The sequence below is a fragment of the Bombina bombina genome, chromosome 2 (assembly GCF_027579735.1).
Source record: "Bombina bombina isolate aBomBom1 chromosome 2, aBomBom1.pri, whole genome shotgun sequence".
Classification (NCBI taxonomy): Eukaryota; Metazoa; Chordata; class Amphibia; order Anura; family Bombinatoridae; genus Bombina; species Bombina bombina.
The window spans coordinates 1,069,904,534-1,069,919,151 of NC_069500.1; the positions used below are offsets into that span (position 1 = coordinate 1,069,904,534).

At 38.0% G+C, this 14,618-nt stretch overlaps 1 protein-coding gene across 1 annotated transcript in view; it reads right to left on the reverse strand.

Moving 5' to 3' along the window:
• RNF150 (ring finger protein 150) overlaps positions 1 to 13,953 on the reverse strand; it is a 793,014-nt gene extending 779,061 nt beyond the window's left edge. Inside the window, exon 1 of the mRNA XM_053703697.1 lies at positions 13,444 to 13,953. Within this exon, the coding sequence (XP_053559672.1) occupies positions 13,444 to 13,897 (454 nt within the window). The 5' untranslated portion in view covers positions 13,898 to 13,953. The remainder of the gene's footprint in view (positions 1 to 13,443) is intronic.
• Positions 13,954 to 14,618: the final 665 nt, after the last annotated feature.

The window sequence follows — 14,618 nt, forward strand, 5'->3', positions numbered from 1 at the left end:
CGTGGAGATGCTACTTGTTCAGAGCGGCAAGGAGAATGGCTGGGGGGCGGAGCCAGAGGGGGAGCTATATGGACAGCTCTTGCTGTGTGCTCTCCTTGCCTTTCCCTGTGGGGGAGAATATTTCCCACAAGTAATGGATGACGCCGTGGACCGGACACACCAATGTTGGAGAAAAGAATGGATGACAGTATGTTTGAACACTTGAAAAATCTTTTCTCGGTTGCCTTTTATATAGCAAAAAGCAACAGGCCTTTTACAGATTTTGAAGGACTCTTAGTTAACTGGCAAATTGGGTCTTTAATTGAGAGATGAATACAAAACTGACAAAAAATGCTGAGAGTTTATTTCAAGCATTGCAGCCGTAATTGGAAAAGAACTAATCTATGAGCTCAAAGAGGCTAAATATGTTAGTTTGATACTTGATAGGTCAACTGACAAAGCTGGTGTAGAAGAACTTATCTTGTATGTAAGGTAGTTAAAAGATAATGGTGTAAAGGAAGTTTTTCTAACACCCTTACACAGCTACTGGAATTATATGGACTATCTGATTGGCTTACATTCAACAAGCTCATTGGGGTTGGCACAGATGGTGCAGCAAGTATGATTGGCTCAGAAAATGGCCTAGCCCAGAGGCTAAAACAGAGAGCTGCACAAATAATTGGTGTCCACTGTGTTGCCCATAGACTTAATCCAAGTTTACTAAGTTCACTGAGAAACCACAAACACATTGAAGACCTTGACTCTGGTCTCAAAACCTTGTACACATTTTATCAGTATTATCCAAAGAGAATGCAACAACTACAACAAATAGCTGCAGGTCTTCACCTAAAATTGCTAAAGTTCAAATATTTGCATTCTGTAAGATGGGTTGCAAGCAAAGTAAGTGCACTATCAGCACTTGTAGCAGACTGGAAATGTGTAACTTTGCATCTGGAAAGTATTGCAGCAGATAAAGACAATGCCGCTCCAGTTGCCAGTGGTTTGCAAAGAAAATTGACAGATTATAAAGTTGGCCACCTGCTTCATTTTCTCTTAGATTACCTTGGGATAATTAAAAGCCTCTCTCTTATTTTTCAAAAGGAGGAACCGCTTCTCAGTTCTGTTGAGTTACATGTCAAGAGCACCATATCTTTGCTTCGATCCCTTAACAACACTCCAGGACAACATGAAGACAGATTTATTTCCAACACCTCAATAAAAGGACTATATCAGGATATGCAATTACATGGAATGGGTAGCAATTCAGCATCCTTTGTTTGTTCAGAAAAGGAAAAACTAATTCTGGATGCTATTAAATATCTTAAAGAGCGGTTCTTGAGACAAAAACAAGTGGAACAGTGCACATCAATTTTTGATACATTTGTCTGGCCTACTGGCACTGTTCTTCAGGAGTTTGGAGTCCCTGAAATCAATATATTGACTAGGCACTTTAGGAATCAAATATCCCCAACCATTGAGGATTCTCTACCAACACTCCTTAACAAGTGGTATGAGTTTAAAGTTCTGGGAAAAGGAAAAAGGTTGGCCGAGCTTCTTCAGCTTGCCCTGTGTAACTCTGTACGCTTTTCTTTTTTTGACACAGCTGCTGGCTATTGTATCGGTGCTCCCAGTCTCCACTGTTTGGTGTGAACAAGGGTTCAGTACCATGAATGTTGTAAAAAATAAATCTAGATCATCGATGCAAGAGGAGAGCTTAAGTGATTTGTTAATGATCACTATGGCCTCTAGTTATCAATGTCTGTCGGACCTGATCCGACAGTGCGGATCAGGTCCGACAGAAATCGCTGAATACGGCGAGCAATACGCTCGCCATATTCAGCATTGCACCAGCAGCTCACAAGAGCTGCTGGTGCAACGCCGCCCCCTGCAGACTTGCGGCCAATCGGCCGCCAGCAGGGGGTGTCAATCAACCCGATCGTACTCGATCGGGTTGAATTGCGGCTATGTCTGTCCGCCTGCTCAGAGCAGGCGGACAGGTTATAGAGCAGCGGTCTTTGTGACAGCTGCTTCATAACTGCTGTTTCTGTTGATACATATGCCCCTATGAATGGTCCACCTGTTAAAGAATTTGATTCATCAAAATCAGTGGACCAGTGGTACTTTAGCTCTAGACTGTTCGTCATGTACATGGTCACAAAAAGGCCAGTGAAAAATAAAAATGCACTACTTTTATTTGTTAAAGGTTCATTTGCACTGTCAGTGATTTGCTTCGTATCATATATTTTTACCATAGTGTAGCCATGTTGTATGAGGAGCCTTAGTTGAAATAAACCTTTTTTCACAGCGAGTGCTCTCTTCAGCCTTATATATATATATATATATATATATATATATATATATATATACATACACACACACATATATATACAGGGAGTGCAGAATTATTAGGCAAATGAGTATTTTGACCACATCATCCTCTTTATGCATGTTGTCTTACTCCAAGCTGTATAGGCTCGAAAGCCTACTACCAATTAAGCATATTAGGTGATGTGCATCTCTGTAATGAGAAGGGGTGTGGTCTAATTACATCAACACCCTATATCAGGTGTGCATAATTATTAGGCAACTTCCTTTCCTTTGGGAAAATGGGTCAAAAGAAGGACTTGACAGGCTCAGAAAAGTCAAAAATAGTGAGATATATTGCAGAGGGATGCAGCACTCTTAAAATTGCAAAGCTTCTGAAGCGTGATCATCGAACAATCAAGCGTTTCATTCAAAATAGTCAACAGGGTCGCAAGAAGCATGTGGAAAAACCAAGGCGCAAAATAACTGCCCATGAACTGAGAAAAGTCAAGCGTGCAGCTGCCAAGATGCCACCAGTTTGGCCATATTTCAGAGCTGCAACATCACTGGAGTGCCCAAAAGCACAAGGTGTGCAATACTCAAAGACATGGCCAAGGTAAGAAAGGCTGAAAGACGACCACCACTGAACAAGACACACAAGCTGAAACGTCAAGACTGGGCCAAGAAATATCTCAAGACTGATTTTTCTAAGGTTTTATGGACTGATGAAATGAGAGTGAGTCTTGATGGGCCAGATGGATGGGCCCGTGGCTGGATTGGTAAAGGGCAGAGAGCTCCAGTCCGACTCAGACGCCAGCAAGGTGGAGGTGGAGTACTGGTTTGGGCTGGTATCATCAAAGATGAGCTTGTGGGGCCTTTTCGGGTTGAGGATGGAGTCAAGCTCAACTCCCAGTCCTACTGCCAGTTTCTGGAAGACACCTTCTTCAAGCAGTGGTACAGGAAGAAGTCTGCATCCTTCAAGAAAAACATGATTTTAATGCAGGACAATGCTCCATCACACGCGTCCAAGTACTCCACAGCGTGGCTGGCAAGAAAGGTATAAAAGAAGAAAATCTAATGACATGGCCTCCTTGTTCACCTGATCTAAACCCCATTGAGAACCTGTGGTCCATCATCAAATGTGAGATTTACAAGGAGGGAAAACAGTACACCTCTCTGAACAGTGTCTGGGAGGCTGTGGTTGCTGCTGCACGCAATGTTGATGGTGAACAGATCAAAACACTGACAGAATCCATGGATGGCAGGCTTTTGAGTGTCCTTGCAAAGAAAGGTGGCTACTGGTCACTGATTTGTTTTTGTTTTGTTTTTGAATGTCAGAAATGTATATTTGTGAATGTTGAGATGTTATATTGGTTTCACTGGTAAAAATAAATAATTGAAATGGGTATATATTTGTTTTTTGTTAAGTTGCCTAATAATTATGCACAGTAATAGTCACCTGCACACACAGATATCCCCCTAAAATAGCTATAACTAAAAACAAACTAAAAACTACTTCCAAAACTATTCAGCTTTGATATTAATGAGTTTTTTGGGTTCATTGAGAACATGGTTGTTGTTCAATAATAAAATGAATCCTCAAAAATACAATTTGCCTAATAATTCTGCACTCCCTGTATATATATATATATATACATATACACACACGTGTGTATGTTTGTGTGTATATGTATAGATACACACACTGAAGAGAGCACTCGCTGTGATAAAAAGGTGTATTTCAATTAAGGCTCCTCATACTACATGGCTACACTAGTTATATTAGACTATGTGTTATTAAAGCCACTGGCACTATACTTAAACTGTAAGCAACACTATAAAATCAGATAAAGCTATCACTAATAAAAGCATTTTTACAGTTTATGATCTATATGAACATAGACAAAAAAAAATGCAAAGAAATATATAGAGTATACTTAGCTTTGAATTTCAAAATCTCTACTTGTGTTAGTTATAGTAGACTATATGCAATTAGAGACATTCCCAGGACATACTTGAAAACGAGAGAAATCTCAATGTATCCTTCCTGGTAAAATATTTTATAAATAAATAAATAAATAAATTAGTATTATGCCTAAAACTTGAAATCCCACTTTTAATCAGATGAAGCAATACACAGCATTTTTACAATATATGCTCTATATGGACAATGACAAAAATACAAACACGTGTAGAGTTTATTTAAGGGCCACTCAAGGTAGTAGAATTACATATTTAACAAGTGCATAGAAAAAAAGACAATGATTTAACACCTACTCTGAATTTTAAATAAGCAGTAGATTTTTTTCTGACAAATTTATTTTTTCTCCCATTTTCCGCCCCCCTGTATCATGTGACAGACATCAGCCAATCACAGACTAGTATACTTATACCCTGTGAACTTGTGCACATGCTCAGTAGGATCTTGTTCCCCAGAAAGTGTGAATATAAAAAGACTGTGCAAAATTTGATAATGGAAGTAAATTGGAAAGTGTCTTAAAACTGCCTGCTCTTTCTGAATCATAAAAGTTTATTTTGACTTGAGTGTCCCTTTAAGCTGTGCGTTTCAAACAAAAAACTTAAACCTTCTATTGAAATATAGGAGCTTGCACATTTAAAATCAGGCAAAAATAAAGTCAGAATAACCTGAATATTGTCCTAAGTAATAAAAATTTAAGCAGAGGAGGGGCGGAGCCAGCTTACCAACCGAATGGTCGCACATTACCACAGCTCCACAATAATTTTATCTTTATATGCCTAAATGACCACTTGACTAAATGACTAACTACGCATAAGTGAGACAGAAGCTTGGGGGGAATTGGACCTGGCTGCTTTTGCAAAGCCCAGAAGATTCTGATACAGCCGAACTGTGTACTTTATCAGCAAGGTATCTGCTGCAGAAACTGCTAAGAAGCGGCCATTTTCCTGATCTCGTGGCACACTGTAGCCCTAATAGCTAAAGCTCCTTCTTCACCTGTCTGCTGAGAATCTCGAAAAATGTGGCCATTCACTCAACTTCTCTCCATATTGCTACAAAGTATTCTAGGGTCTCTACAGTTACCGTCATGGATGAGCTTTGCAACATGGTGGATGCAGCCCTTACGGACATGAAGAGAGTGTTCCTCCATATCATAATAAGCTATGCTCCTTCTCAAAATCCCACTAATGAGAAACAAGTAAGCCTAAAGACGGGAGCTACTTATAACACCAGAGAACCGGAGTTAAAGAACTGAGACCCACACCTATGCGCTTTGCTAATGCTGGACGAGGCTTCTGAGCTGTAACTAGTTAATAGGACAGTACATAGACCTTGAAGAGACATCACAGTCTTGCAGTTACTTGCCGGAGCAGTAACTACGGAATATGAACATTTACTTACACAGACCGCGGCTTGGACCCTGAGAGGCGACCAAACAATGCAAGAGATATATGGAACAGCAGACAAGGGCCTAGTGAACACCTCCGCTGAAAGGACAAATGAGGTCCTGGGAACAACATTCAGCACGTTCTTTCCTACAGATGCAGCTTGGAAGATCAGCTGTATATCTTTTTAGTTCGGCATGGAATTGCATTTCCTTATACAGGGGAAAAAGTCCTGAGACTTTTGCCTGGACTGCACAAGCGGTTGGGGTAGGATAAACCTCATACTCAGCGACAATGGTCTATAGCTATGTACTCTAGTAGCCGGTAAAGATGTGATTCCCTTTATATTAGAAATGTTCAAACTGCGATATATTATTCCTTAGATGCCAACTTTATGTATTCAGTGTTATATGGTATGATAGTTTATACTATATCTAGTTAATGTTTTATGTGCTTTTTGTGGTTATAGGTTGATGGTTTAGACTAAATTGGACGCCCTAGTCATATTGAACTGACCAATGTTTCCTAGGTTCATTAGGGATTCTTTTTGCGGTATTTGATATTTAGGTGAAACCATGTATAACATAACTGGTTATAGGACTTTATGCACAGACTGTTACATAGGTTAGTTTTATGTCTGGCAGAGCTGGAATTTCTACTGAAATGTAAGCGATAGATAGTTAGCACTTATTTCCCCAAGCTGTTTTGTTTTAAAAATGATGGGAGTAGATACAAAGTAATTTATAGGGCTATCCTGGGCGTCTGGTTAGCTTATCTTCATGTACACCCTAGACTTACTAGAGAGAGTACATATAGTGATACTCTATTTACACTCTATGCTGTCTGCCTGCCTCTACCCTATAGGACAATGAGTGTTGTATGGTGGCTGCGCTGTCAACAGGCAAGATGGCGCAGTTTAGACCATATATTACACCCTACAGCGGAATACTTCTAGTGATGAGATCTCTCCCTTCATCGGAAACTACCCCACACGCTGACCAATAATAGAATCCCAACACTGCCTTCATAGGGAATAGACAACTCAGATCTCCATATTGATTTGAAGACACATTGCAGTATTGATACCTAATTATTCTACGCCTCCATAGGACACCGCTCCCTAGCTCCTCCTTTTCAGTTAAGGTCCTATACCATAAGCATATCGTTTGACATTAAAAATAAATTGAATATTATTCAGAATACTATCCTGGGAACTAACTTAGGTTGATAAAATGTACCCTCTCCCTATCTATCATAAGCTATCATCTAGCCAATATATAACGTAACCAGATTACTTACCTCTCTCTTACAAACCTGAGACCACAAAGTTGTGATATAAGAACTTTGTATCCCTACTATACCAATAATAATTAGTCACTTCTTCTGATTGGACGTAGACCTGTATTATTCCTATCCCTCTATTAGCTAGTCTCCAATTATTTTCCCCCCTCCACCTGATAGTTTATCTGGTAAACTGAGGAAAATGCATCCTACTTCTGTCCTATATTACCACCTTCTTACTTTCAATATATTCTACTCGTATATTTTCAAGGGTCCAAGAAAGTTTAGTTGCTCGTCTATAAAATTTATACTTGAAGTCCTTCACTAACCCTGTATTTATGTTATAAGCTATAGCAGGTAGTGACAACCTTTTCTCTATTACTAGGATAATGATATATGGAGAATCTAGAGCTATTCTGTTGACCAGCATTTATTATATCCCATAGTAGGAGAAATATTTGAGAATCATAAATCTGGCCACATCAGTTATTTTTTAATTAGCTATCATACCTTATAGACATTAGCTCCAAGAGTGAATGTTTTTAGATTTTAAGTTGCTGTCTCCAACTGCATTGGTCACTTATATACCCATAGAGATATGTTGCTAATTCTATACTAGTCAAATAAGGATATCCATCTCTTTTAGTGGCAGCATTCAAACTACCTACAGAGGTGATACCATATAGGATTGCCTATTGAATTATCATATCAAACTAAGTTTCAGTGATAGCATAGAGCTTTTGAACCACCCTGTTGAAGTCTATTCTGATTTGAGTTCAGACCCTTGGATATTTATCTCTATATAATGAGTGGATACTACACACACTGTTCTCACACATGATTACCCTCGGTTACTCCGCACACTTCATATTACTAGGAGGTACAAGAGTGACCTCAGATACCATCTAGAGGGTTTATAATCTCTTTAGCAAATGATATGCATTTTAATATTATTGTGAACATGTGATGTATAGTCCATCTGATTTATAATGGATGTATTCTATGCAAATATACAAATTTGGATGTGTATGTTTCTTTGACATGTGCTTTTTGTGTGCCTTGACTTTAACCTCAATAAAAAACACTAAAAAAAAAAAAAATTCTAAGCACAGCTATAAAGCTCATGTAAATTGAGCTTTCGGTATCAGGCCCAGATAACTATTAAAATGATGTATAGGTAGTAATCCTATATTTATACCAGGTCATAGAATTAAATAGCCTCTAGCATGTAATAAGTGGCAATACAAACATGAAGTATTATGTTCAGGTGATAAAAGTTCCCTACCACATAGGAAGGACAACATTAGGTAAATGTTAAGCTCACGAAATATAGCCAGCATAAAAACATACAGTACTAGACATCAGTATCCAACGCATTACTGTGATAAAGTCCAGAGCACTTCTACACAATGCTGATACTATCTCAATGTACCCCATCAGTATAATGCCAAATATCCAGGAATGTAGGAGGCAAGCTCTCAAGCCAAGGGTTTCCACCATAACGTAACAGCACAAGGTTGGAAGTTTCAAATCGCACAGGGACTGAGTAAACAATTACATAATTCTTCCAAGTCCCACAATGTAGGCTCACATTTATCCCACACCAACAATTCTAAATATTATGTCCCTTAATGCAAACAGAGAGTGCAAGCCACCTTTGGCAGGACGTCCTCAAGGCTCCTGCTATGCACCAAAACTACACACATGGTTGACAGCCACTCTCCAAGGCACGATCACAGCGCTATCTCAATGCCTCTCATAGAAACAAAGGTCTGCGTTCCTGCCAAGGGGTCTCTGGACAAGATAAGACCCTCTACTTGTTCCTGTAGGCAGCCCAAGGATCTCTAGATCCCACAATTGTAAAGTGGAAGGAAACAGGTCAGCTGGGGGCACCTATAGCACCAGCCTATTTATAACCCCCTCCTCCAGTCCAGACTTGAGCAGAAACTTCAAGGGCAGTAAGGTAGGTGGCGGGGCTATATGCAGACATAAAATGTGACTCACAACTATAGCCGCTTCCTCTGTCTCCCTATTATGCTGTGTTTTGTACACCATAGTGCCTACCAACTGCATATAAACAATGAGCCTATCAATCCTCTCACAGAACTTCTTCTCAAAGTCCTCCATGAATTCTTGGAAAATAGTGCAGTTACAGCAAGCATCATAAAGACACTTGCTGGGAGGGTCGGTGTGCAGATCAAGGCCTCAAGATAGTCTCTCTAATATTGAGGCTGCAGAATGGCATAAAACACAGCTCAATCAACGCAGGGACCTCTCATAACCTAAGATCTGAAGGTCTGAACATTACATATTGCCAAATAATGAAGATTTTGCAAAGATTATCTTGTGAGCTGGAGTAGCACCAAATATTGTGACCTAAAATGGCCACTGCCTGGAAGTGCCCCCTTCCCCCCACCACCCTTAAGTAGTTTTTACATGTTTGCAAGAAATGTTTCTGTAATTCTGCAAGACTGAAAATTGTGCAGCTTTTTTTTATCCATAGCATTGTTAAAGGGACACTGAACCCAAAAAAAATTATTTCAAGATTCAGATAGAGCATGAAATTTGAAGCAACTTTCTAATTTACTCCTATTATCAATTTTTCTTCGTTCTCTTGCTATCTTTATTTTAAAAGCAGGAATGTAAACCTAAGCAGCCATCCCATTTTAGGTTCAGAACCATGGATAGCGCTTGCTTATTGGAGGTTTATATTTACCCACCAATAAGCAAGCATAACCCAGGTTCTAAACAAAAAATGGGCCGGCTCCTATGCATTACATTCCTGCTTTTTAAATAAAGATAGCAAGAGAACGAAGAAAAATTGATAATAGGAGTAAATTAGAAAGTTGCTTAAAATTGCATGCTCTATCTGAATCATTAAAGAAAAAATTGGGGTTTAGTGTCCCTTTAAATATTATTTATTTCTTAACAGGAATGCTGCAGTTCTAGTTTTTAGAGTTGACATATGCATAGTAATTATTTTTAGTATTGCTATATTAAGATGTAAATTGAAAAATTGTAAATTCTAAAGTTTATTTTATTCTAATATAGAAAGTTTTTTAAAAAATATAGGGAAAACTATGGAAATTAAAAAAGGCACAATACTTTTAACTTTAAAAACAAGAAGCAATTAAAAAAAAACAACACCACTTTAAATGCTCACTTAAAGGATTACTAACTTTAGCTGTTCTTAGGCAAAACTCACTCAACATAAAACATTGCAATTATAATGTAAATTAAATCTACCTTTTCATTTTCCAAAACGAAGCACCCTTTAGCAGAAAAATAAACTTTTATTTCATGTCAATGACGTCACGTTATCCAGCCCTCAAATGTGGGCCGTCTAAGCAATAACATACTGGCCAATCATAAGCCCAGTATTAGCATGTAATTAAAATAAAATGTTGTCATTAAACGCATGCGCAATCGTTTTCTATTAGTATCGCAAGCGCATACTGCGGCAGAGAAGCCAACATCACTGACAGCAGAGAGAAAATAACGCATGCGCACATTACTTTGCAAACTATGCATATAAGATGGTGACATTGCGTGAAATTGTGCATGCGCTATGCGTCCAGTAGTCGCCATGTTCCAACTGGAGTTGTCCTACAGGATTGGAATACAGTTACGGAGTATAAATCCGTGGGTTTGGAAAAAGGTAAAAATTCTAAAACTGATATATTGCAAACGATAAAGATTTGAAACAGGATGTACTTGAAAAAAAAAAGATTTATTTATTGGTATACTGTTGTTACAACATGAGTGTATATTTGACTACAGTGTCCCTTTAATGGAAAAAGTTCAGGATCAACTGTAAACTTCTCTTACAATTCTTATCTTTTGATAAAATAAAAAAAATAATGTGAACCGGTTTCTAAATTAATAGGTCCTGTGAAAGGAGGGAGCTGTAACCTTTTTGTAGTTGTTCTTGCATGCAACACATGAGGAATATAATGGGTATATGTGTATTATGGGCTTAAAATGCCAAAACTGGGCTTCTGCTGAATTTGATCCTTGGATGAAGGTCAAGTGCTTTATAAATTTAACCAAAACTCTGAGAGGAACCAGCAACATATTTGTATAAGCCATGGAAGGACTAGAAGACTGCAAAGTTACAGAAAAACCCTGCAGTGTATTCTTATATGACTAGTGCCTAAGATGATGAGGTCCCCAGTCAAGCTGCATTTCCCACATCAGGTAGCCCAACACAAAAACCTACCTACCTGAGCCAGTCGTACAAAGGCAGGAAATAGAGATACTTTATCGTTTTAATGGAAACTTTTAGTTTTTATAAAGACTAAAAGGCACATTCTAGTTGAATATGGAATATACAGCAAAGTTCAATTTCAATTACAAGCATTTTTTATTTTTTTTGCAATATACTTCTACTGTTTGTATAATATGCTTCTGTAAGACCTTTTACATGGCACAGGAACTATAGAGAATATGGTCACAGACATTCCCCAATATCTCATGTTTGGAGCACTTGTGACATCACAACGTATCCGTTTCTGCTTTCTAGGCTTTAGCAATTAAACACACTTAACTGCCATTTTAAGATTACATTCCTAGTTATAAATATTTGTCTTTGGTAATCGAATTAGAATGTCCAACATGCTAGTGTTTCCCATAAATCTATGTGTCCATAGATTAAAGATGATGCATAGATTAATCACAAGCAGAAGTACTGGTAGGCACATGGGATTTCCTACCAATAGATGAGCTAAGCTATCACAAGCAATAAGTATGCCTAAAAACTTACTTTTTTGTTATTTGAACAAACCTTTTTATACATAGTCAGTTTTATGTAGCCCGTCTTTTAAACAGTTTTCATACATGTAATTTTAGCACATTAATATGAAGTCTGGATAAAATCTTCGTATTTAATATCCAAATATTACACAACACATTTGCTATATTAAATTATCAAATTAACTATATTTGAGATGTCTTTTTTATGTAAAAATACAGAGCACCTTGAACAAGAATTATGGTTTATCTCAAAACAAACTCAGGAATACGCATTTCACATGATGATAACCATAACGCAACAGCTATTTACATTGACCTGACAGACTAAAGAGTTAAAAATAAAAAATCCAAGGCAAGTGGCAGCAATATATTTTATTTACCAGTCAAGCACAGTAAAAAACAGCAGCAACGTTTCGGGAGAACTTCCCTTACGCATGCATGAGTGTAGCATGAGTAAAGGAAGTTCTCCAGAAACGTTGCTGCTGTTTTTTACTGTGCTTGACTGGTAAATAACATATATTGCTGCCACTTGACTTGGATTTTTTATCTATGTATTGGAGACTGGAGTGGATCTCCTAAGTGGCGTGCATAGACCGCTGAGTGCTGGACTGGCTGTTTGTTTTTTAGACTAAAGAGTTATTCAGATGTGTTGTCTTGTACAACTGATAATGATCTGCCTTTTAGTGATACAGTCCATATCCTGATATTAAAACTGCTATTGCCATCACTATAAAAATAGGGAAATTAAGATAATTTTAAAAAAAAGTGGAAACTGCATTTTCAATATAATTTTTTCAGTGTTACCTTTGAAACAATGGACTTTTTGAGTCAGCAATATAACATCCCTCATTCTTTTAAAATGGAGAACATAACATATTATACATACCAGGCTTTTAGATGTTGTGTAGCAGGAGTATATTAAAAAAATTAAACTAATCTATTGAACAATTTAAATATAAGGTAGAATTATTACTGAATATAGTGAAATGAAGATAGTGAAATGAATAATAAATTATATATCAGTGCTTAGTGGGATGTGAGCTGCAGCTCTGTCAGCTGAGAAGATTATACCTTGCCCTTGGGTAGACACAAGAAAAAATAAATACACGATGCAGCACAGCTACTGTCACTCCATAAGTAAACAATATACAGACACAGATGGCCCTGCATTCAATAAGGATTAATTCAAACAACTCCCCAATAAGACAACAAAGAAGTTGGGGCTCCCAGGTGTTTAATTAATCAATAAGAGTTACAGAGATCTGCCTTACTGGCAAGTTGTAAAAGCATTCAGTGGTACACGGCACATAAATAATAACAGCATGGTGTAAACAAAACAGTAGATAAGCGTTGCCCCCTCACATGCAGCCTACACAGGTGATGCAGTGGGACACACAGGCAAAAGACTCCAGATTACACGTGTTATCCCTTGTAATGATAGATAGATAGATTAGATAGATAGATAGATAGATAGATAGATAGATAGATAGATAGATAGATAGATAGATAGATAGATAGATAGATAGATTGATAGATAGATAGATTGATAGATTAGATAGATAGATAGATAGATAGATAGATAGATAGATAGATTAGATAGATAGATAGATAGATAGATAGATGATAGATATATTAGATCGATAGATAGATAGATAGATAGATAGATAGATAGATAGATAGATAGATAGAGCCCTTGTTATAAATACTTATATAACGATCTTTACATACATAAACTGTAACACTGCTCTCTCCTGCTGTACTCACCGGGATGTAGCATGGTGATGGTTTCGTTGGCATTGCCAGAGCCCACATTATATATGATCACGGCGGAGGCGTTCTGCATTGCAGCGTTCCTGATTTTATCCCTAAATGAGCAGTTCCCTTTGGGTATAAGGGCCACCCAGTTGCCCGCATTAGCCGAAACAGCGAATTTGGTTACAGGGTCGCAGGCCAGCCTGTCCTGCTGCGAGGATGGCAGCACTGCCAAGCCCCAGGCATCCTGCTTCAAGGAGTGCTCCCCATACCTCCCGCACTCGCTCTTCTCCGACCGCGGCACATGGCTGACGGGGTCCCTGTAAGAGATGTTGACGAAGGCAGTGTACCACTCCTCCTTCTCTGCTACCGTGAAGTCCAGGCACAGCAGATGCACGAAGCAAAAGGACAGTAGCCAGGTGGAGAGGGCCAGGCTGCGGCACGCTTGGATGAGAGACATTGCCATCTTTATTTGCCTATCTCTCCCCTCAGCTACTCTCTGCCTGGCTGCATATGTCACAACCGGTGTGGCATCAAATTGTGTATCCCCAGCAGATCATGTATCCCTCTCACGCACCAGCTCTCAGCTCCCTCCCCTTCATCTCGCTGTCCTTCCCCTCTTAAGGTGGTATAGTAAAGTTTGTAACACATTGCAAGATAGATGTATCTTTTATATGCATGACTGACACGTATGTCTATATGTGTGTGTACATGATAGATAGATAGATAGATAGATAGATAGATAGATAGATAGATGATAGATAGATAGATAGATAGATAGATAGATAGATAGATTGATAGATAGATTGATAGATAGATGATAGATTGATAGATAGATAGATAGATAGATAGATGATAGATTGATTGATAGATAGATAGATAGATGATAGATATATGATAGATAGATAGATAGATAGAGATAGATAGATAGATAGATAGATAGATGATAGATAGATATAGATAGATAGATAGATAGATGATAGATATATAGATAGATAGATAGATGATATATAGATAGATAGATGATAGATAGATAGATAGATAGATAGATAGATAGATAGATAGATAGATAGATAGATTGATAGATAGATAGATGATAGATAGATGATAGATAGATAGATAGATAGATAGATAGATAGATGCTAGATAGAGATAGATAGATGAAATAGATAGATGATAGAAGATAG